Source organism: Mercenaria mercenaria, unplaced genomic scaffold, assembly GCF_021730395.1.
Source record: "Mercenaria mercenaria strain notata unplaced genomic scaffold, MADL_Memer_1 contig_4447, whole genome shotgun sequence".
Taxonomy (NCBI): Eukaryota; Metazoa; Mollusca; class Bivalvia; order Venerida; family Veneridae; genus Mercenaria; species Mercenaria mercenaria.
In genome coordinates, this window is record NW_026462675.1 from 53461 (window position 1) to 79194 (window position 25734).

Below are 25734 nucleotides of genomic sequence, written 5' to 3' on the forward strand. Positions count from 1 at the left end.
TAAGTGTGACCTTGACCTAACCCCTAGGGACCTGATTCTTACGCATGACACTCCCTCTCGTGATGGTGAACAATGTGCCAAGCTACACCAAAGTACTTTCATGCATGAAAAAGATATGCTCCGGACAAAAGTTTTCATTCTTGTATCCTTTGACCTCTAAGTGTGACCTTGACCTTAGACCTAGGGACCTGGTTCTTGCGCATGACACTCCCTCTCATTATGCATCAAACGCACGCTATTCTGCACATTTAGTTTTATGCGTAAAGTCGTTTGAAACTGACTAAAAATAATAAATTAAGGCGTCAGAAACCTGTAAAATCATACATCATGATAGAGTTTACATATGTAGCATGTAATGTAAAACGATGTATAATTTTTTTTTTTTTTTGTTAATTGAAAATAGAATATCAAAATAAATATAAGGTGTTCCGTTATTTCTATGTGTAACGCGTAACAAAAAACATATTTAATCTGTTTTTAAAATGTTGTAGGAGTAGCAATTCTTATCCGATTTTGATATTTTTTGCACCAACGTGTTCTGGATTTGGCGCGTAAATACGACGTTATACTTATGACGTCAGATACTTTGTTTGCGTCATTTCAAATGTAAACAACGGTAGTGCGTCGTAGCGTAACGCATTCGATACAACTAGAACACGGTATGTAAAAATGTTTATCTTGTGTTATTCTGTTTATTTTTTTAAAAGAAAATTATATCATGTAAAAGTACATATTACAAACAGATGGATTTTGTAAACGAAAGTATAAAATGCCACTGTGTTATTGGTCAATTTGAGATTTAAAATAATTACAAATTTTCTGACGTCGTATTTTTTGTCATATTTGTTCAACGGGTATCCTACCTGAATCAATAGTAATGTGTTTTTATGCTCTGAAGCCTGAAACCAGTTTACCTCTAAATAAATGTACAAAATCATATCTTCCTATTGGTATATAACATAATACACTTTTAGATAAAACAGCGTATATAGTGTTATGCTAAAAAAATTACATTATTTCTGTCGACGTTCAAATACGAGTATACAAGGAAGTGTCAGTTTCTTGACGTACGTTTTTGCTCCAAGTTCTGGTCTATATGCTGTACGTAATTTTGGGGTGGATATACGTAATGAAAAAGCATAAATACATTTATAATTAATTTTCAGATGAAGGATAAACCTCCTATAGGTCTTTCTCCGGCAGAAAGGTTACAGTGGTATAAAAATAAAAAGAAAGAAAAAAAACAAACAAGCTGTCAGTAAACATAGAAGCTCTTTTCCCAAGTCTGAAAGGAAGACACCAACAAATAAGAAATACATAAAGTATCTAGAGAAACTAAATAAAATTCAGCAAAAGAAAGAACACATCAGACAATTAACAAAAGAAAGAGTACGTAAATTTCGGACAAAACAACCTACTGAAACAGAAAGCAGCATAACTGTCACTAAGCCATTTAAAAACAGAATGCAAAAGAGCAGGGCCGTGAAATGTGTAAACAATACTATTAGAGATTATACACCTGAGAAAAGATCTGAAATTATATCTGCTTTAATATCGGCAAACAGTCCTTAAAAACAAGACGGCGCCTTGAATTTGAAAAGGTGATTAAAGGTGAAGGTGAAAAAATTCGTGAAAAGGTCGCAGATGCTGTTCTGTCTGACGTACAAACTTCATTAGGTATTATCAAAAGTGTATCAACGGAATGCAGAACAAAAACTCAGGAAGTCGTCTCATGTATAGTAGGCAACAATATTGAAACAAATAAACTACAAACTGCCCTAAGTAATCATTCCAGTTTAAATAGGCGACTGGTGAACAAAGGTTTGAAACTTAATAAAAAGATAATCAGTGGCGAAGCTGTTAATCTACCACGCACGCGCAAGACAAGAAAAGACAAATTGAGCGAAGGCGCCCGTAATAAAATAGCGGAATACTGGGTCAAAAACAGTCAACCTCTCAATGATAAAAGGAAGGTTATTAGAGAACGCATTGGTCCGAAAACATACATAGAACATCCAAAACATATCTTAACATCAACACAATCAAGTATATATTTAAATTTTGTTAAGGAAAATCCTGATATCAAAATAGGGCAACGGCTCTTTGAATCTCTAAAACCATACTACATTAAATCTGCAAAAAGAAAAGATAGAATTACCTGTTTATGTAAACAGCACGTTGAAGTTTCCAGCTTATTTAAAAAAGCAAAAGAGTGCAGAAAGTCGATTTTGGACAAAACGCCAAATTTAAAAGATGATTATGTTTTATGGGAAAGTTTGTCTGATATTACTGAAGAAAGTCTATGCCCGCCTGTATCAATCAATGATGAAAAAAATGTTTAGAATGTCCTGTTTAAAACGTGATTGTACAAAATGTGGTGTAAGTAACATTAAGTTGATGGCACAAGAATTGGACGATAGTACTAGTTTTGTAACCTGGAACAGGTATGAGTACGTATTTATAGGTAAGAAAGACAGAAATGGTAAAGATATAAAAAAGCAAGAGTTTGTAAAAGTTACTTCCACAATGAAAGAAATGTGGGATTACATCAAAAACTCGCTTTCAAATTTTCCACTACACAATTTTTTGTGTCATTGGCAGAGACAACAACTACACAGTATCGTAAATAATTTACCGGAAGGGCATGTTGTCATGGTACATGATTACTCGGAGGACTTCAAGTGTGAACTTCAGGACGAGATTCAATCCGATTATTTTTCACGAAATGAAGTATCTATACATGTAACTGTTTTATACAGTCATGAAACAGAAAATACTGAATCAAGCTCGACGCATGTACCAAACATTGTAAAAGAATATGCTTTTGTAATTTTTGAAAGTAATACTCATGACAGAGATACAATTCACCATGTTCGCAAACTTTTGATCGAATCTTACCTGAAAGATCAGTTGAAGTACGATTTAAAATATGTACATGAATTTACCGATGGCTGTAGTCAGCAATATAAATCTAATTTTTGTATGCGTGATGTCAGCTTCTCAGAGTCAGATTTCAACTGTCCAACACAAAGAAACTACTTTGAAACGTCCTATGGTAAAGGTGAGCAGGACGCCGCGGGTAGCCATGTTAAAAACAAAGCACATATGTCTGTAATTCGTAGAGAATGCGAAATTCATAACGCAAAAGATTTGTATTTGTATTTAGATAAATACTTCCGTAATCCATCAACTTCTTCATACAAGCCTAGGAATGGGGATACAAAACTAAAAGGGCGTTTGTTTTTCTATGTTGAGGACAGCGAAATAGACAGACAAAGGTATACGTTAAAGGTTAAAACTGTAAAAGAAAACAGAAAATTACACTGCATACGCTCAATGTCCGGTAATCCAGGTATCCTATATGTAAGGAAAATATCCTGCTACTGTCCTTCGTGTACTGACCAAGATTATGAGAACTGTGTCTACAAGGGTATAATTGACCCCTGGGAGAAACGACACTTGAATTAAGTTTTCAAGTCTACTAATATCTGTGTATAGTTTTCATTATTAAAGATCTGTGACTATGTTTCCTAGATTCGTGAACCAAGCGAGCTTATCAAATAAGACTTAAATCTAGTTATATACAGACACTCTGATATACAGAATCTATAATTTGAAACTTTTTAATCAAACAATGCCCAATATAATGCGCGTTTGTTGTCCTGAATATTTGATTAAGCTATTATTCGTAGTTAGATCACACAGTGTAAATGTAGTCTCTTTTCTTTTTCAATACCATGTCATTTCATTCGTAAGGTCTTTAACAATTGTAAGCGTAAGAAATTACAGTTTGACAGGCCTATTATATTTAAACACTTGATCGAAATTTATATAGCACTGGTCACTTTTACACCTATTATAAATGCTTGATGGTTTATGACGTTCTAAAGCTCTGTTTTTAGAACACAAAAATAGTTGTAAAAACTAAGTTTTTTAAAAACATAAATATAAACAAGCATACTCCTGTTGTATTATGGTGTGTGGCGTGGAAGCCGCTAACCCTCCGAGTTTTCTTTCTGCTGATAAGTGATGAGTAAATTACGAGTTTTGGAGTCGGAAATACAGACCTGTTTTATTTTGGTATATTGTGGTGTGTGGCATGGAAGCCGCTAACCCGTTTGTTGTTTCTTTTTCCTGTTGATTTGTTAAACATATTTTTGTTAAACCTAAACTTTGTGGTGGGTGGCATGTAAGCCTCTAACCCAGTTCTACTTCATGTAGAAATTTCATTTGTTGTGAAAATAGCTTGTTTTGTAGATCATTTTCACTATGATATGCAACATAATTATGCTAACGTCAGTACTTAGGGAATATAAACATGTTTTGATATTTGGTTATAGAGTTGCACATTTTATAAACAAAACAATTTTGTAATATGAATGTATTTTGTATGTATCCGATGATGCATTATACTGTATCATTTTCGTTGTCGGTAATTATGACCTGTATACAGACAAATTTGAACATGTAAAAGTAAAAATCAACTTGTATTTCCATCTTTTTTCTTTGTTTTGCGTATGGTGGTACATTCATTTTTACGAGTAAGCTGGTAGATAAATTATTCATCCCGAACACATGAGACCATTTATAAATAAAGGAAGAGAAAAACGGAGATTTCGGCAACCGGGGAAGAAGCTTAGACAATATTAATCCTTTTCTCCTGGGCAAGTTTATTTGGATTTTCGATTGGCGTAAAATAAATTAAATGCATCAGTCTGCATTTTATTTTGCATCAGTAGTTACCTCCCTCTAATTCCCGCGATCTGTCAGATCTGCACGTGTCGGTGTTTACGCATGCGCGGGCCTAAAATTAGATGCACTTGGTTTCCGTTCCTGTTCAACATAGCTGTGTAGTGCGTATCCGATAAAGGAATCCAGAGTACATGTACACAGCGGAGGGAGTTATTTATAGTTTAATTTCGAGGTCAGTGATGTTATTGTACTTAAAAAAACAAAACAAATAAGGTAAAGTAAATTATGCCGAAGTCTCGTCAATAAATCGAATTGGCATAAGTCAAAGCTGCTATACTGATAATATTTTACTGTTTTTTCATTTTTTTTTGGATTTGAAATACAATGTAATGGACGTACAAATGATGCATTGAAAGGCAAACTCACTTAAATAGTATGTTCGAACCAGCTTTCTTTCTTTTTGGGAGAGGGGCGGATTATGGATATTTTATATGATCTTGTGACGTCCAAAATCATATTTTAGCGTCAACACGTTGTTTAAATGACGTTACATAAATGTGCAGAATAGCGTGCGTTTGATGTAATATGGTGAACAACTGTGCCAAGCTACATATGCATGAAGAAGATATGCTCCAGACAAAGTCATTCTTGATTTTTTCATTCTTGTATCCTTTGACCTCTAAGTGTGACCTTGACCTTAGACATAGGGACCTGGTTTTTGCGCAAGACACTCCGTCTAATGATGATAAACAATTGTGCCAACTTTCATCAAAATCCCTCCATTCATGAAGAAGATATGCTCCGGACAAAGCCATTCTTGAATTTGACATTTAACATTGACCTTAGACCTAGGGACCTGGTTCTTGCGCCTGACACTCCGTCTTATAATGGTGAACAACTGTGCCCAATTTCATCGAAATCCCTCCATGCATGTAGAAGATATGCTCCGGACAAGGTCTGTGGACGCGCCCGTCCGCCCGTCCGCCAGGGGCGTTCCCATAATACGTCCCGTTTTTCAAACGGGCGTATAAAAATGATATTAGTTTTCATCAAAATATAGATAATCAGAGCTAGGTTTGTATTTGCTTAGAAACGAAAAAATAACGAATAAAAAGATATTTGAAAAAATAAGAATATCTAGTTGTTTATAAGATTTAACTCTGTTTGAACAATAGTAAATTACTTTCCCTTTGTCCGCAATTGTTTTGTCTGGACACAAACAGCAGGAACACTTGTTTTTAATATTCGATGTAATGAATAGTGTAAGCACCCTCTGCTTTCTGGCGGAAGTGGGTTAACGTCGCACCGAAACAATTATAAGTCATATGGCGGAGGAAGACCCTAGGTACCCCTCCGCTCATTATTTTATCACGAGTGGGCACCTAGGTAGAACCGGTAAAATGTAATGGAATGTTTTTCAGTCTGTAGTTTATATAAAAAATCAATTAAAATACTCTTAAGCAAAGTACAAAAAAAAAAACCCGCAGAACAATATAATTATCATGATATAACACACCTTTTATTGTCATACTCCCACATCACATTCTTGTCGCTCCCACAGATATACGGTGCTCTTGCTAGATAATGTTTCAATGTAGAGAACCGATGACATATCATTGCCAAAAACTGTATTATCAGGATGAAGCCAAAGAGTAACACGACTATGAAACCTTAAACATAATTAAAATAAATACATTAAGAGTTAGGTCCATGTTTCGACGAAGAAAGTTTGGACATCACAATATCACAGAAAGATAGAATTGTATTACATGAAAATTAGATAGCATATAAAACATTTATATTATGCAATAAAACCATTGTCAATTTACTCATACATATTTTGAACTTCGGAAAGTGACTGTCTGAAAGAGCCATACTTCTGGACAGTCAAACGCCTTTAAAAACTCACCAGTTGAAAAGCTATTACATGTTTCGTTTCGATGCATTTGCAACAATGAACGAGTGTTTAAACTTTACATAACTAAGTTAAACATCGTTCTTGCCAAAGGTTTACTTTATTTCTTTACAAATTGCATTCTTTTTAAGGGGGTGGGGGGGGGAGGGGGCTAAATATCCAACTCTACGGAATAGAACGGTAAAGATGTATTGGACAGATGGGTTGTTTATAAAGATTTTGTTTGTTTACAAAAAAATATTCTGTGGTTTTGTGATATACTTCAAAACCGTAATTGATATATTGTCTAAGTTGATTGGTATGCCATATACATACATTTAAAATCTGTATTTAAGGTATTAGGCCCATAATAGACTCCTTTTTGAAGAGTATTCAGTTTCTACATAAACCTACTTTGACTTCAATTTTCAGGGGGCGTAGGTTCAAGCCCCACTGGGACCAATTTTTTTCCCCTTATTTTTCTTTTTTTTCTAGTAAATTTTTACTTCTTTGAAGACTTGTTATTGATTTATTGTACAAAAGTGGAAAATATTCATTTGATAGGCAATTTCCTGCTGTTCAAAGTGAATTTACCTCTGAAATAGAAGGGGTAGAGTTAGACATCTTTAAAAATACTGAGTTACGTGCGTTAAAAGTTCTTTATTTTGCCTTCATTCTTCAGATTACATCTTGTGGAAAAAATATAGGTTGGTTTTACATCTGCCCCACAGTTACTTTTGAATGAAGTGAGCAAAATTCAAAACAGACCCGCAGGATTCGACCTTAATTTTTCAATGTTTGAGATAGAAATGTGTCTCATTCAATCCGTTTACTTGAGGCACCCTTGAAAAAATGATACTGACACTTTTATTTCTTAGTTTTATAATTGTTTACCAATAGTTTGATGATTCTTTCATAAAAAATAATGGTAAAATGAATTCTCTGCAAACGTTTTAGGTAAAGGCTGCCACTTTGAAGTTTGTCTCTACTTGAGCTTGAGGAAATACCATAAATTACACAAAATTTAAAAAAAAAACGGCAGGGTAAAAGTTTTTTTAAAAATTTGCAACAAAGTGCAAAGCATAGTCAACTGTAAGAATATACCAAGCAAATGTCATTTTATAAACATTACTATTAGGGGCCTAATACCTTAATAAGATAATACATTAGGTGTCCCCATTTATAATATGGGCCTCAATTTTGAAACAGTGATATAGCAAATAATATAATATAATGCAAATAGTAATTTATTATACTCAAGAAAGGAGTATTACAGACTTTAACGAGTCCGCCCGCTTATCTCAGTAGGGAGAACGTTAGTCTACGGATCGCGAGTTCGATCCGCTGGCGGAGCGTATATTCTCTGTGACGATTTGATAAAAGACATTGTGTCTGAAATCATTCGTCCTCAAAATTTGATAATTCATGTGGGGGTGTTGGTAGTTACTTGTGGAGAACAGGGTTGTACTGGTACAGAATCAAGGAACACCGGTTAAGTTAAATGCCTGCCGTTACGTGACTGAACTACTGTTGAAAAACGGTTTTAAATCCAAAACAAACAAAAACAAACTTTAGCATTCCTTGGAATTTATTTATAATTGTAAGTTATTTCTGAGATAAAGCACAGATAGAACATTTCCTTTATATTTTCGTTACATCGGTATATGCCGAAATATTTGTTGTAATACGATCTAATACGAAAAAGTAATTCCTATATGCTCATTCCTACTTATAGTAAATGTAAATGTGTGCATGCACGATTTGTTCAAAAACCGCTATTACTGAATGCAGGTTATTTTTTATTTTGATACGATTTGTTAAAAGATAAATATTTCTGTATTTATTGTAATGTTTGCTATAAGTGTCCCAATGCTGTTCTAGAAGGTATATGTTCTGTACAGTGCTTTATACCAGAAAATAGACGAGTCGTTCTTTTATACGTATGAAATGAAAAATCTAAATGTGGTTCTCACCAACAGGATTGCTACCAAACACACCAAGTAAGTGTCCCTTCTCAGACAAAGTCATTATCAGTATCAACCACAAAATATTTGACAAACCAAAACTGATCAGCCAAGTGTTGCGTAGGGCGCACAGTTTCTCTGCAAAAAATACCTTACTATTAGACATACCCTGAAAACAGTATACCAAGTGTTGCGTAGGGCGCACAGTTTCTCCACAAAAATACCTTACTATTACACATACCCTGAAAACAGTATACTATTAGTTTCAATCAATATTTTTATAAAATATTCAACATTGTGTATTTCCAGCGCGCTGATACCAAATGACTATAGAAAATTACAAATACTTTAAAACTGTTAAAACTTTGTTTAAAAATTGGAATAGTGCTGTCAAGTGAATGAAATTTCATATTAAGAAATGATAATTTAAACTGTGATTGCTAATCGTACGAGAGGTGTTAAAAAACACGGAAAAGTGCTCCAATATATTCATGTCTTCTTCTATTTAGCTGAAGTTTGAACTGAATTGCAGGCCTTAGAACACGAACTTCATTTATTATCCGTTTCTAAGGCAACGTCACTATCACTCAAGCGGTCAAACAAATAGAATAAATCAATAATCTTGATTACCACTGGTTCCATGTTTTTCCCCATAAAAATCATTTTGTACACTTTTCGACAAGGAAATTAAATTGAATCATATAATATTCCAGGGAACGTGTAGTTCCGATTAAATGAGGCACTGGAATGTGATGTACGGATCTATGTCGAATAGCTCCGAGAGTGAACATTCAGTGTTGTTATATTTTTTGGTCTTTTGTGATCATGAATCTATTCAACATATGAGCTGCGCCATGAGCAAACCAACACCTGTGCAGTCTGGTCAGGATCCATGCTGTTCGCTAACGGTTTCTCTTATTGCAACAGACTTTGAAAGCGAACAGCATGGATCCTGACTAGACTGCGCGGGTGCGCCGCCTTTCAAGGAATTGCAGTCTGTGCATCATGGAATGTTCTATGTGCACCGCCGTATGAATACATCTACGAATTCTGTACATTATATTCCAGTATTTCTAGCATGTGTAAAGGTCGAGTTCTGCTCAACCCGGGGCTAGAGGACGTGGACAGTGGTTTGCATTTCCACTACCGTCCATGAACAGGCTCAATTAAACCGACCCTGTAACATTTTTTGTTTATGTCGTGTTAGGCGAATTATGGCTTTTTAACTTTTTACTTTAATAAGATGAACCAAATTGGGCCGGAAGACCTCGCATTGGAATACATTCTTTATTATCTTTCCAAAGGAAATAAGATTACGTATTATCAACTAAAATTCTCTACTCTGTGTTATTTGACACTGTATCGAGTTTGAACGATTAGAAATGGGAGCAGTTGTCCGAGTACTTACCTTTCAATACTTTATCTGACCCAAATGCGTTTGACTGCGGCTGCAGAGCCTTTTTGATAAGCCTTACCCAGAACTCTTTCTCTTTTTTATTCACCATTTCATCAAATCTGACAGTTTTCAAGTCTCCTCTTACTTTTGCAATTTTCTGCTCTCCTACAATTTATGGTATTAATATTTCTCATTGAACTGAAAGATTTTTTTATTCCATGTATATATATATATATATATATATATATATATATATATATATATATATATATATATTGAATTTATTCCTTTTCGCTTATTGTTATATATTCAGACACACTGATGAGCCATTCACGGCGAAACTAGTTTGTGACTTTTATATTAAAATTTAAGAAAAACTAAGCGAGCGTGTGAAGTCATTTTATAATTTTACGATATATATATATATATATATATATATATATATATATATATATATGCATATTTATAGTTTTCTTTTTCGTGGTTTATGTTGTATACGAGTGCTAATCTGATGCCAATGTCACTGAAAATGATAAATATAATTTTAATGAAAGAAAACAAAAAAACACTACCTAAGTAACTTAATCTATTTGCAATACTTTATGAAAATATCAGTAAGAATACTTATAATGACATTATTGACAACATAATATTCATTTCAAAGTGATATACATTTGTATAAATTAATTAGTTTACATGCTTTTGCTAAACTGGTCTATGTATTCAAGGTTTCGAAATCAGTTATGATTTCTATTAATGTGCACATGCTTTATGTATTATTCATTTTTATCATGGACAAGGTTAAACTCAGAATTGGACAAATTGCCATATGCTTTTGCTATTTCTCATATAGCGACTATAACAGCTAGATTGTGTTCCACAAAACGACCTCTTTACTTTAGTTAATAAAATAAATAAAGAATAAATAAATTATGCATCTATGTCGTAAAAAATACCAAAATAAGTATCCATATAATTTGTAAACGTAAGATATAATGAATATACTCTACTGTTTGACGGTTCACGCATTCGTGCAATCGCGTACAATAAGCGCTTGATATGTCCTAAAAAAAAAAGAGTTACAATTACAGTTTAAACTCTATAACCACTATAAATCGACGTTGTTTTGTTTTCCTGCGCATATTAAAATACATTAATACAATTATGTACCGGCAATTCAAGTAAAATAGATTCTAAATGAAACGAATACAGTCATCAAGTCAAACAAAGTATTGGGCTGCAGACTTGGATACTAAGATTCATCTTAAGCTAGTGAGAAACCATTTATCATGTTTATTCGTGCAGTGTTTTGTATAAAATAATCAGCCACCATCGTAAGATGGATGGTGCAACGAATTACACTCTTTGCATCTATCCATGAAAAGAGTGTCTAGTCGGGACTGTCAAGTACGATTGACCTACTTAACACAGTAGACCACGTACGTTTTGTTTGTGATACCGCTTGTGAGTGCTTGACCTTGTTGTGAATAGAATAACAAAAGAGGGAGGAGTTAGATGAAAGTTATCGACAAAAACTGGAACTGTCCATAATTCTTTGTGCCTCAAATCAAAATAAATAAGAAATAAATCATTAAAGTAAAACTTGGCCTTAAATTCATTATTTGAGCCGTGCCATGGGAAAACCAACATAGTGGGTTTGCGACGAGCATGGATCCAGACCAACCTGCGCATCCGCGCAGTCTGGTCAGGATCCATGTTGTTCGCTAACAGTTTCTCCAATTCCAATAGGCTTTGAAAGCGAACAGCATGGAGCCTGATCAGACTGCGCGGATGCGCAGGCTGGTCTGGATCTATGCTGGTCGCAAAACCACTATGTTTTCTCATGGCACGGCTCATTTATTTAATTCATGACAAATTATCTTCCAAGTTTATATCAAACCTCTTTTTCTTATCTGTAGTTCGGCTTTTATTTCATCCTTTCCGTATGATTTCAGTTTTTCAATAACTTCTTTCTTGTCGAATGAGTCATTTTTGAAATGTCGGCTGTACTGTTCAAGTCCGATTTCCTCTAACCATTTGGGTAAGTTAGTCTTAAAATACAGAAATAAAATCAGTCTGTTTTGTGCGCATAAACATGAAGTTAACTAAGGTAGACTTGTATACACTTTACTATATTTATGATAATTTCTTTAGTACTACTTGAAATAAAATGCCTGTCGGTTAATTTTTACCGCAAATTGTTCTAGATAAACACATACATAACAACAGTTTGTTTTCTTCTGAATGATTAATGAGCCGCATCATGAGAAAACCAACATAGTGCATTTGCGACCACCATGCGCATTCGTGCAGTCTGGTCAAGAACCATGCTCTTCGCTGTCAAAGCCTATTGCAATTGGTCTGCACTGTTCGCTATTCAGTCAGTAAATTTTCAGTAAATAGCCCCCTTGAATAATAAGTGATACTGTCCAAATTTAAAGAAGAACCAGTCCATTTTATACCAATATGAAATCGCGACAAACATATGCCGGAATATATATTTTACTACAAAAAAACATCACATTGAAATGTTCAACATATACACATCTGGATACTATATGCTCATTGTGTTTAAATGTAATCAGTACAACAGACCGTGCAATTAAAACAATGGGTATAGAGTATTAGCAATTAGGAGTGACCTGTCGCTTTTATTTTTAGATTTGGATTTTCCAGACTGTTCCATTTATTAAATAAGGGTTTGGAAGATATTTGACCTATTTAAAATTATAAATACACTTCAAATACTAAGCAGATTGAAATTGTATTGATAGCTCAGTTGGCAGGATTGAGAAATCTTGTTAGTGATTTAATTTTTGCAACTAGGAGGCTGTGGTTTCGAATCCCACACAGGGCGTTTTGTTTTGTGATTGAATTTGTTTTATTTATATTTTTCATGTTTTTTATTTTATTTTATTTCACCACATCAATTTCATTTTTAATTTCATTCATACAATTTCAATACATTTTAAACACACGCACAATGGAGCATCCTTACACTTGCTGGCGGCGTCGGTTTCCTCCAAATCAGTGTCATCAACTATTTGAATGACCAAACTGTCAAGAGCTATGTCAACTATGTTGAATAATTCACAATCAAAAAGATATTTAAAAAAACCTATGTTTTATGTGGAAATAGCAAAATGATACTAGTAATGCAATTCAAACACATCTTTAACAAATTATTATCATTTTAAATGTATGTTACCAAAATATAAAATGAAAAATAAAATAAAATAAAATGAAAAAAAAAAACAAAAAAAAAAAAACAACACACAAACAAAATTATCTCCGTTGGAATTCGAACTCACAAAAGTTAGATTTTAGAGCCGTCACACTTACCACTGCACCACGGCATCTAATTGCCGAAGAGGCAGTCATTTAAATATTGATCATAAAAATAAAAAATAAAAAGGTAGGGTACCCCTTTACTGAAGTGGTTATTCCAGTAACCTTTCAAATTTATTAATAAAAGCGACTGGTCACTCCTAAATGCTAGTATCGATATGTGTTTGCGATGACTATTTTAAGGTGATGCTTTTTGTAGTAAAATTATATTCAGGCATATGTTTGTTGCGTTTTCATATTTCGTCAGTGTAGAAATTTTCCAGGGAAAGGGTTAGCTAACCTGAGCCAAAGATCCTTGGATAGTCTTCTTTATAATTGTTCAAGAAATGAATCTTATACAGAACTCGGGTTGCCATGCTAACCGAAAGAAAACAATTAGAAATCTTCTGGACTGTACAAAACCACAAGGCATAAGGCCTATATATATTGTATGCAGCAGCATCTAGTGGGCCTCTACTGAGATGGTTCAAATTAATCCCCTAGGGTCAAATATGGCCCGCCCCGGGGTTAACATGGCTTATATACTAATAAGCTTTGATAATGTGGCAGTTGAGTCCAATAAGTCCAGGGGTGTTCAAAAATAATCCGTCACATATCTATTGTAAAGCAATTATTGGATTTACTTGTATTGGAAAATAAACACTGTCGATTGTATTGAGGTCAACTGCCACATTATCACGTTACCAAATCTTATGTACAGATTATAAATGTAGACTTATATAGAAAAAACTTTGAAAATCTTCTTGTTCAAAACAATATGGCCTAGGACTTTAATATATGGTATCTAGCATCTTCTGGTGGACATTTACAACCTTTGTTCAAAGTATGCCTCTAGGCTATAATATGGTCCCATTGTTTCTATAGTTTGGCCCTCTTGTTTTTATTATTTTCTAATATTAATGTTTATATTTAAAATTTATAAACACTAAAAGTTCAACTAGTAAGTTAATAAAAGAACTGGTCACTTGTTGGACTGAGAATATACAGTTACGTTACCAAATCTTATGTACAGATTATAAATGTAAATTCTGTTTGAAATTTTCTGCAGTGCGGTTGGTTATTTAACACGAACACAGCTTTATCGACTTAAATCTTTCTGTGACTTTAAGTGAAGAGTTTTACCAGTTTTGCATCATCAAATCACGGTATAAAGTGTCAATGTGAAATACATATCTTGTTTAAGGCGATATTTGTAAACAAAGATGATATCAACAATACTTTGTAGGTTTTTTACATATATCAGATATATTCAGGATATTATGAATGAAGGAATTTGTTTATAATGATTACGGGTAACATAAATAGTTGTTCACAAATTACATTAAAAGTACATGTACGTACAGATAGAATAATTTCATTTCAAATGGAATATTATTTGAAATTCATTTGTCCAATACGGACATTTTATTTTGTGTTTTCCAGCCAATAATAGAGTTTTCTCAGTGAAATAAAAGAGATATTCCACAGTTTTGACACAGCAGATTATCAATTTTATTTTTTTACTATTTCTGTCGAACAAGTTCCGATCGTCCGTCGCGACTGAAGTCAAATTGTAAACAGAGCGTTATGAATACCAGGGGACATAATGACGATCACGTCGTTAAAATGACGTCATTTGTGCATGTGTTATGCTTTCTGCTGACCTTTTTCGCGATTTTAAACATTTTATAAATTACGCAACAAAAAGAGAGATTTACACATAAAATAAAAAGAATATTTGTTTGTGTCAGTGAAATATCAGTTTTATTTCACTCGTGAGCACCAAAAAAGTCATTTTTACTCGTGCCTAAACCACTCGTGAAAATATCAGTTTTTGATGCTCACTTGTGAAATAAACTTGATATTTCACTGAAACAAACATATATCCTCTATAGAATCCGCAAAACAAACCCAAAATGTCTTACAGGAACCGAAAGAGGTATATCATGATCAAATGGCGGTAATTTCTGTATTAGCGATAGTAACACTACTCTGTCAATGTCCGCTGAAATGGAAATGGCATTAATTCTATTATATGACAATGACACCTGTAATCATTTTACTAAGTAGATGGCTTGTGTTGAAATGTAGGCAGCAATATAAATTAATATCAATTCTAACTTGTTTTTCTCTTTTAAACACTAACGCTAGAATGACGTAAAGTGAACGTGCGATGACGTCATAAATAAGTGTTAAAACACTTTTTTGCTATGAATTATTTCTTAATTAAGCAAATATTTGATATCTAAGTCCTTTCTGATAAAACAAATAACATGAAACTTTAGGTTCTTACATTCCGATGACATTTTAAACGTTTATAATAGTAATATAGAATGCACAATAATTGATATAAGTAGATAAGTATTACTAGATAGCTGATACTGAATGACTTTACATGTGTTTCGTATATTTTAATAAGGCTGCATTATTATGTTAACGTGAATAGACCTACAAGGTCTTTTTTTTCTGTTGTAACTTTGAAACACGGTTGGGATAACAAGTGAGAGTGTGCTGTCAATTAACCGGTTAAAGATACCCAGTAGCGCTTTGGAAACTGCAGGCAGAGCCCCATTGTGTTCCTTTGTTTATTTGTGATACGTACATATATTAACCCTTTTTACTGCGTCGGGGGTAAGGGACGGAGCGGGACTGCGTGCTGTGAACGTGGCTATTCCACCTGTATTATTGTTTTGTGTGTGTTTCATAGACATTCACCTTTTATTCCAATTTTACGTAGATCTTTGTCTGTCATTGAACTGATAAGCATCGTATTTTCGTAGCCCTGCTTATCAAACAAATCGGTATACTTTTTCTGAAAAATAACCACAAGTGTCAAGACGCAAATATTCATATGTAATACAAGAATAATTTAAATGTTGTTTCACAAGATTACATTTTTTTCCACACAAGTCACAACAATACTCTAATATCTTGAAAAGTTAAGATGAATCGCAGTACCGTATATTTTGTTTATAAGACACACTCACTCGATTATTAGACACACCCCTACATCGGACATGCAATCTGGGGTTCCTTTTTCTTTTAATACTCTTGTAGTACACGCTTATAGGATGCTCCCCACTCTTTGAACTGGAAAAACGACTCCTAATAATGCGTCACTTATAAGCGAAAATAAAGCTCGTCCGATGATTTTTTCTGAAATTTACCTCGAATGCGTTTTTAAATCAAAGGGTATGCCAAAAATAAAAGGAGAACTCGTTATGTGAAAAACAAGTCGCTTAAATGATTCAATGACGGATGAAACATTTAGCTATAATGTCATGACCTTGTGTTCTTCTTAACTTATATGCATGATTTAAACTAAAATAACCTGACTCCTAGAATACAGTTCGTAAGTATAAAAATCAAAAGTGAACATTTTGCATAATACATTTAATATAATGTACTAACCATGTCGTCCGGTAGCCAGTCTCTCACTTTTATAGCTGTGTTTCCTGTGTGGCCAATCCGACCTTGATAAATCGAATAACGTTCAATTAAATCTTATATAAACAATACGATAAAGTATTTAACAAATTTTGATTTAATACAGCTCAAAGTATTATCACCCACCCACCCCTCCCCTGGTACCCTGTTTCACTCAATGTATGCTATTGTTTTATCCAGCAACTGTCTGATACATTTTATTTACAAATAAAAGGCTTCGATTAGCGAGGAAAGTAGATTCGAGTTATCAAGCAGCGACGAGATATAATTAAAATAAATACTCTGTTTCTATTTGAAAGAACAAGCTTTGCGTATTCATTGTCCTATATAATTCTTAATTCGTATATGCTTGTTTCTTTTAAAACACCCTTGCATTTATATGACGTCACGTTCACGTGCGATGACTTCAATGTTTTGTTACGACCATAAGCGAGCGCTACTATAATTTTACTACTTTTTAGATAAAGGGCATACTAGTATTAGAATCGAAGCTATGTATAGGAAAATCTTGTTTTACTTAGATTTTCTTTCACCCGGGCTATGCCTTCGTAAAATTATTCCGCGGACGCATAACTTCTTTTTGTGTATTAATAAAGTAAAAAAAAACGACTCTCTTTACATTATTGCACGATGTAATATTGAAATTAAAAATGACATACTTGCACCATTATCTTCAGGTAAACTCGGTCTGAAAAAAAATTTACACCTTTTATCGAGTATAAACATTCATATATATATATATATATATATACAGATTATATTTATACTATTTTCGTGAAAATAATCTCAAAATCTGGTGTTATAATAAAACTTAATTCATTTCAGTGACAAAAATAAAGCTCTTGTCACATGTTCAGGAAAGTCTGCCAGTGGTACAACAAATACATTGCTTAATTGCGTCCAGTTAATGTACATGACTGTTATTAAACTGATATAAATTTTACTAATCCAGCGATTTAAATTAGTAAGTATTCTGTAAAATTAACGCTGGCCATATAGCAGCCCACATACTCCAGAAATGAATGAACAGATTAAGTCATATACTACATTTGAATGTTAAGCAGATCAAATGGCATAGGATATGCCTTATTTCTAAAATATAATCTGGAAAGTTGATCCCTCGAAAGCACCGAGAACACAAAGCAAACAGTGAAAATTGCAGACTCGGTTTGATTGAGTCTGCTCATGAGCAGTAATGGAAAATGCAACACTGCCCACGACCCCTAGCACCGGCTTAAGCAGTATTCAATTTTCAAATCTAAATGAGTTGAAATCAATGATCCCGAAGGACCAGAAAATATAACAACACTGAGATGAAGTCGGGGCGACTTTTTACGGCCACTTTTACATGTAAGATAATGGTGAGGAATCCAGCGACAATTATGACGAAATTTCCTCCCTGCATGCTTATCTTTATCTTTAACACGTATGAATAGTAACATTCCTTGCCTTTTTCAGATCATTTAAAATACTATGGGCAACAAGGAGTTCCATCGTAGTTAGGTTCTGATCCTGACATGCAATCTTTTGTCCCAAAAATCTTCATGAAATCTTCTATAAAACTGTTATATGATTTAAAATTTATCAAGCGAATCGGAGAAATTTACAAGACAAAGGACTTCGAGCCATTTTCGAAATTTTATTACGGCTGTAACTTTATATTCTATACGTACTCCCGTTTGTTTAATCTTCATCAATACAAGTCTTTGCTAGAGTTTTCAAAGCGAACTGAATTCTAAGTTATAAATATAGCGTTACTCGATTATGTGAAATTTAAATTAAATAAAAAAGACGTCGATAACATGTAAAACACTTTTGATCAATGGTACTTTAAAACTATTGCATTCTATTTTAGAGATCGAGTATCGGAGCTCCATGAAAATCTATTTAATAAACTGTGTCTTAAGGCTACATGCCAATGAAAGAAATTGTTCTTTATTTCATATAAAATTCATCTACTTAAGAACAATTTTGTTACAGTGTCTAGATTTTCACTCCGTCCTAGACCTATTTTCCACAAGATATCCATACATTTGCTTCAAGAAAACGAAAAGAAAAAGGGGTTTTGAATAGTATGCAGTGAAATGCAAATCAACGGAAGACAAATCCCCTCATATTGCCGCATTTCAGAAAACATGCGAATATTAGCATAAAAAGTGTCCTATTTTATGTAAAATGCATTCCACAATTAACATTATGCCCATTTAGCCCCCGATGTACACCCAAATGCGCGAAAAATGGAAAAGAAATGGGATCTATGTATTAGGGAATATTTTACTACATCACGGAAGCACATTACTGCAATATAACCTATAAGGCTGATAGGTATTATAATGAAGAATAATGGTATGTACCAATTAAAGGCCATGCTATCCCGGAAACATTATGTATAGAAAGCACTGTCAGAGCCATGCATTAAGAGGTAGGTTTGAATCAAATAGAAATTCTAGTGGAACTACATTACTGATAGTTCAAAATTCAAGCAACATGTACATTTTAATTAATATGGAAGATGGAAAAATGGAGATAAATTAGAGAAAGCGTGGATATGTATGGAGAAGTTAAAGAAGTAAGGATTGGTATTCAACAGGGAAAGCCATGCAACAGAAACGCATGATTCCAAAACAAACTAATAGATATAAGTGTAAGCACATAAAAATGCAAACAAGAAAACAGGTAGGACAAAACACTACAGAACAGTATTACATTGAATCTGCTCTTCCTACATCACCAATCCACGCTTGTTTTGGCGTAGTTTCTGACTCATCTTGTTGCTGTTCCTGACTGGTCACATCTTCAGGTGGAATATTACTTTAATGATAAAAGATTAAATCGGTATTATTCTGTGTTTGTCAGATTACATAAAATAAATCGCCGCGAGCCCCTGGTACAGTTATTATTTGATATAGTTAATTTAATCTTATATTATAAAATAGTAAAAAACAATTTAAAAAGTTGAACATATCTTGAATATTTCTGCAATTTAACTTTATGACATTACCAACACAAAGACTTAAATCTCTTTGTGATCTGAGGACACCAAAATTGATAAACGGATGAAAAATCGGAATCACGATTTTCCTCTCTTGTTCCTGAAAGACAAAAAGAACAAGTTAGATGACAGCAGTTTCTAGTAGTGAATAAATTAGTAATTTTAATTCATTCTAACACTTATCCCAATAGAAGTGGATCGATTAGTATTTTTAATTGGCACATCATACTTCTAATTACAGCGTCAACGTTTTCCAATTAAGAGGCTATCTTTCAAAAAAAGTACTGGAAGTCGTTACATAAATACTATGAAATATTGCGAAATGTTGGTGAAATGAAAGACAATGTAACATATTTTATCATTTCACTCGTTAATGCACCGTTATGGCTGCTAATCGCGCAATTCTATCACTATCGGCGTCAAGGTTTAATGGAATCGCGATACTGCTAAAATCGGGCTTTGTAGTCCAATCTGTATAGACAAAGATATCCTGGAAATATCTTCATAAATAGTGAATGAACAAGTGGGATATGGTAAAAGTCTGCAAGCATTTTTATTGAAACGTCCTCTAAATTTACCACAATACTGTACATGAATGTAATTGTATTGCTCAACTATCCATTCCAAAGGAAAATATAGCAAACGGAACATCAAGTACCTAACATAATACTATGTTTTTCTTAATCTGCGAAGACATTGTGAACATTGGCCATAAAATGGATGGAATTCTGTATACAGTTTTGATCAGTATGTTACTTTGCCTGTTGTTGTTTGATCTGAAGTATAGATAACTACATGCAGAACTTACAATCAGTATCTCGTTAGAAAAGGCAGAAAATTCTCAGTGTCGGAGAAAGTGCAATACGGAATGGTTGACCTATACCGAATATGAGACAAGTACAGGATGGCGTTGTCATTCTAATTCATAATTTGATTCCTTCAAGACTTGAGTTCCCAATGATGAAGTCCTTTCGAAGACAAGCAAGCTCATGATATTGGTAAGTTTTTTGAAAGAGTTCCCGTGTGGGGATGAAAGTGTCATCGGTCAACAACCTAGCCAATACGAGACCTTGTTGCTTTACCCTTTTGAAAAGTCCTGCGACATATTTCTCTTGTAGTATGACACAACTTTGAAACGTTGCACCAGTAATGCTCGAATTACACGGTTAGCAGCAGAAGCCATTCATTAAATTATTGCATGATGGTCTTTTCTAGTTGTGGTATGTTTCGATCGTTCACTTAGACAAAGAATACGTCTATCTATATATTATTTGAAACAGAAGAACGATTACTTTCGCCCACATTATTGATACTTAGCAATTGATCAACATAATTTATAAATTTAGCTATGTATATAGTTAAATCAAATACCCCATGATCTGTCCGTTATATTACAGATACTGTATATCATTAACAACAAGTATCCAGCAGGTAGACATAAAAGGTACCATATTCCATGCAAAAGGTAGATACATTCTTTTAAGTGCAGTATTGCTGTGAGAACGAAAATCACGACAACTGTAGAAACGTACGCTGTTGTTGTTGATATCTTAATACTTTTGCTTTTAACTGAAATGTAACGATTACAATTATGGCCCAAACAACTAGTTCAAGCTTATTTAGAGTCATTTTTCTGTCAGTACGTCTGTCATTATAACTTATTTTGAGTTTTCAGAATTATAGCAGCTAGAATTACTCATTCTAATTCAATAACTAGCAATCATTTAGCTCATACTGGCCAAACGTTCACATACATGTACCTCTTTCGTGTAACCATTTCTTATGTACGAATTTAGACTAGTAAAACGATGACTCTGTATAGATATGCAATATGAATAACTACACAGCGGGTGTAAATCAATTTCTTAAAATCGGAAAAAAGTGTTTTTAGAAGGAGATGTCGTTTGAAGATTTTTCTAATTCTAGTGTTGCCGGACCTATGTGCAACCAAGCGGAAACGTTTGAAGAATACACACACGTAGAGGAGCATTCAACGAATATCTATGGCAAAATTTATTAAAATCTATTCAGAAGTTTTGAAGTGCTGATGACGGACGGACGTATACGCACATGAAAAAGACGAAAGCACCGAGCCCACCATGAGCACGAAGTGCTCAGGTGAGCTAAATAGGCAAATGTGTTGCCACCTATTTTCTTTTCCGTTGTATGAATAAATTTACTGCTCGTTTAGAGCAATAGGTAGATAGTTTTTCATGAATTCTGAAAGCAGAAAACTGCGCCCACTTATGCCATTTCTAGGTCCCATGAGGGTGGTGCACCCGCATTACGTTTCTCGTACTGACTATCAAATGGAGTCTGTCATCAGCTCACTAGTTACATACGATGTTTTAAAATACATTGTATTTCTCTTATAGGTTTTATAAATACACTTTAGTTCAAATATCTTTACAGAATTGCACTAATGATATCTGAAACAGAAAGTGTTTCTACAGTTTGCCTCACTTGCATCATGGACATCAAATGAGATCTTCAAAACAGTTCCTATCACCACTCCAGTCATTATAGCAGCATACACAAATGTCAGGATCTTTGCGACCTAAAATCGAAACCACATATTGAGTTATAGCGGCAATTTCTGTTCGTTTTCATATTTCCGTATGCAATTTTATCATACTTCGTCTAAATTAGAAATATGTTTTCTCTCAGAGCAACCTGAAAATGTCGAAATTATTTAATGAGAAAATGTAAACCAACGGAAAATACCGACCTTACGAGTACATTACCTTAATAATATTTATTGCAATCCAGTTTCCATCAAACTAGTCCTATGTTTAGCGACATGCTTAAGACGCTTAAGTCTATTAATTCTCTCATCCTATTACAGTATTTTCTCAGTTTTCCTCAGTGTAAATAATATTTGTAATCGGTCAGTATCTGTGCACTTGTTCATATGGGAAAGTGACCTACTTCGTACAGATAATCGTAATTATTACTTCGTTGTGCCTTGTTACCGCTGGCTTTGCTTTGAGTTGCTTTGAGGGTTAAAGTATACGTAGAAATTGGTATGCATCAGTTGCATACTACATCATGTAATGAAACGTATTTGAACAGTATGCATTCATCTTTATGTCTTCTAATTTAATCTACATTTTATAAATATTATTTTAACAATCGATATCGCAGTTTGTTTATGTTAAGGCAAATCAGCACGTTCTAACCAAAGTTTGCCGACGATGTAAAATCTAACGAAAGCCTAACCCCTTTTTTGGTGTATCACGGAATATTACGACAATAAAGCAAAAATTGTGTTTCCACTCCTATGATCATATAAAGCTGATTTATTTCTTTATTTTTATTGATTGGCAAATTCATACTGAAACTCTTGTTCTGCGCTCACGGGTATTAAAATTCATATTACCAATAAAGAAAGATTCTTCCTTCATAATTATAAACAGAAAGTTCTCATTCTCTCAAAATGTGTTTTGGCAAACATCAATGGAAACATCACTTTCTGGATACAGTCCGAGATAAATGAACGATGGGTATACCCCCTGTTCACCTGATAAACTTTAAATGCTTTAATAAAACAGCATTTGTCTTATTCCAACCGACTACAACAATCATAAATTAACTTACGTTGAGTTGTGTTTTTGATGAAGCATTGAGGCAAATTATGATGAATGAAGTACATATAATAACTTGCAAGATGAGTGTCACATATGGGTTCCAGTTCCAAGCGTATTTCAAGCCACCTTAAACAAGAAAGAAACCTGAATAGAAAATGCAGGTTAAGACACGTTAGGATAGTTATATTGCGAGGATACTTATTTTCAAAATGTATATAAAACGCAAAAATGATATCAGCTATTGATTTACGCACATTCTATTTAAAATCTAATAGTTTCTTCACTTTTTATGTAAAATACTGACCTACGTACCTAAATATAAATATTTACTATTGTGAACAAAGCTCAAAATCATAAGTAAAATAATTTTTCACATACATTGATCTTTAAACTATTTAGAAATTTATTCAAACTTAACTTAAAAGCAAAATTGACAAAGACAGAAATCATTCCTTACCATTCAAAGCACAAACGTTGCTTTTTTTTTTCAAAATTACATGTTCTAAACCATCATTATGACTTTTACTGGCTTTCTGTAATCATTTGGCACAACAACACGAACAATGACATTTAAAGAAACAAATGATAAAATGATAAATATTTTGTTGCTTGTGCGTCATGTTTTCATGTATCGTTTGTTTCGCGGAGTATATAGAAAGACACTTCAAATAAATGCCATCGACAGAATTCAAAACCCAACGACACTCTGTGTTTGCCAATAAATCATTTTATCATGTTTTTGTATTCGCCAAAAGAGTTTCGGTATGTCCTTCTTTCGAGATTTCGTCGAAGACCAAAGAAATGAGGATGAATAGAATTTTTGTGCTAGCGTTTATTCTAGGCAAAAAGGCTATATGAAGCATCATACAAAATCAAAAGGTATATATGCCAATGGTTGTCAAGCACGTTCTAAACAGACCTGAACGTCATCGGAATTAAAACCTAAACTGAACAGAACGCGGTCAGAATTAAAGAAAATGTAACAATCAAACACGTTCTAAACTGAACTGAACGCGATCAGAATTTAAACAATATGTAACAGTAAAACACGTTCTAAACTGATCTGAACGTGATCAGAATTTAAACAAAATATAACAGTAAAAACGATCTAAACTGAACTGAACGCGGTCAGTATTTGAACAATATATAACATCATAAAGTAAATTTTATTACACATAATAGAGAGTTTGAGATTTCAAACTTCGCCTTCACCTTCAACGTCTCTCATATATATTTTGGGTAAAACGTCACCGATATGCGTGTATTATATTTATATCACACGTTGCTACTTAAGTTTTCCATGTAATATCACGTAAGCCTAAGACTTCTCTTTATTACTATGCGAAATAAAATGCTTAGTTTCAGTATTTCTGCTTATTAAGTTATTTGATTATCCATATACATATAATTAGACTAAATTTGATGCGAAACACTATCAATAGGTATAAGAATCATGAAGTTTTGTATGGCTAATGATTTTAGCTAAATACATTGAATTGAACCTGGAAGTATGAAGTTATCAATTGATTTTGAGAAACTTTTGTTCAAACTTTAACTTCTACGGCATATTTGTGTCCCCAGGCGGTATCGATTATACCAGATGGGCCTTTTTGTCGTATGAAGTAAAGTTTAAAACGTCCGAAGACGTGATATCACGAAAGTCGAGAAAGACTGAAATCTGGATGGAGGCACATGGCATGACAGTCATTTTACTTGAAAAATAAATAATTACGCGCGATTATCATTTTGTGGAACATTTTATTTTCACATCCAAATAAAATTAATCTGTTTCTGTCAGACACTTAATATGACAATTGCGTTTTAATTATAAACATAAAATGGTAACAGTAAGACGGATAATTCTTCTGAAGTATCAGACAATTTCAGATCTATGATATCGTGATGAGAGACGTTTCCTGTTAGCCGTATGGGATAACTCCATTCTTTAAATGCACGGAACAAGAGCCTGGCAGAGGGACATTGTGGGTTAATTTCCCCTTTGATTCTTACATTTTAGAAAGAAAGTCGGTCTTGAAACTCGGTGTGACCCTACCCCTACAACCCTCCCCAACCCCTCCCCCACCCACCCCCGAAATGGGTGACCCCCTCTTTAATGTGGGTGTCCCTCTAACCAAACTTCCTGGATCCGCAGATGCTTTACTTATAAAATATATTAAAATCATATTGTGCTGTCTGAGAGTTTGGCATTATACAGTCATACAGAGCGTCATTGTCACGTTGATATGGTCATTATAGGTTATTAACTTTGTATATGGATATATGCACGAGTTCTGCAGCGGTTATATTGCGCGACTTTAGGAGCGCAATATTGTCCGCGAAAGAACGAGTGCATATATCCACATACAAAGTTGATAACCTTTTTATTACATATCCACAATCATTAATTTATATCTAAATTATCGTTCTGTCACGGA

The 25734-nt window shown here is 33.7% G+C and overlaps 1 protein-coding gene across 1 annotated transcript in view; it reads right to left on the minus strand.

Moving 5' to 3' along the window:
* LOC123531044 (uncharacterized) overlaps positions 1-23764 on the minus strand; it is a gene marked incomplete at its 3' end in the record, with an annotated part of 41851 nt that extends 18087 nt beyond the window's left edge. Inside the window, exons 1-14 of the mRNA XM_053535078.1 lie at positions 23310-23764; positions 22176-22269; positions 21084-21281; positions 19722-19812; positions 19427-19531; positions 17380-17408; positions 16685-16746; positions 15989-16085; positions 15199-15278; positions 11847-11997; positions 10957-11010; positions 9959-10111; positions 8560-8688; positions 6209-6362 (exon numbers count right to left, since the gene is read on the minus strand). Of these exons, the coding sequence (XP_053391053.1) occupies positions 6209-6362; positions 8560-8688; positions 9959-10111; positions 10957-11010; positions 11847-11997; positions 15199-15278; positions 15989-16085; positions 16685-16746; positions 17380-17408; positions 19427-19531; positions 19722-19812; positions 21084-21281; positions 22176-22233 (1361 nt within the window). The remainder of the gene's footprint in view (positions 1-6208; positions 6363-8559; positions 8689-9958; positions 10112-10956; positions 11011-11846; positions 11998-15198; positions 15279-15988; positions 16086-16684; positions 16747-17379; positions 17409-19426; positions 19532-19721; positions 19813-21083; positions 21282-22175; positions 22270-23309) is intronic.
* Positions 23765-25734: the final 1970 nt, after the last annotated feature.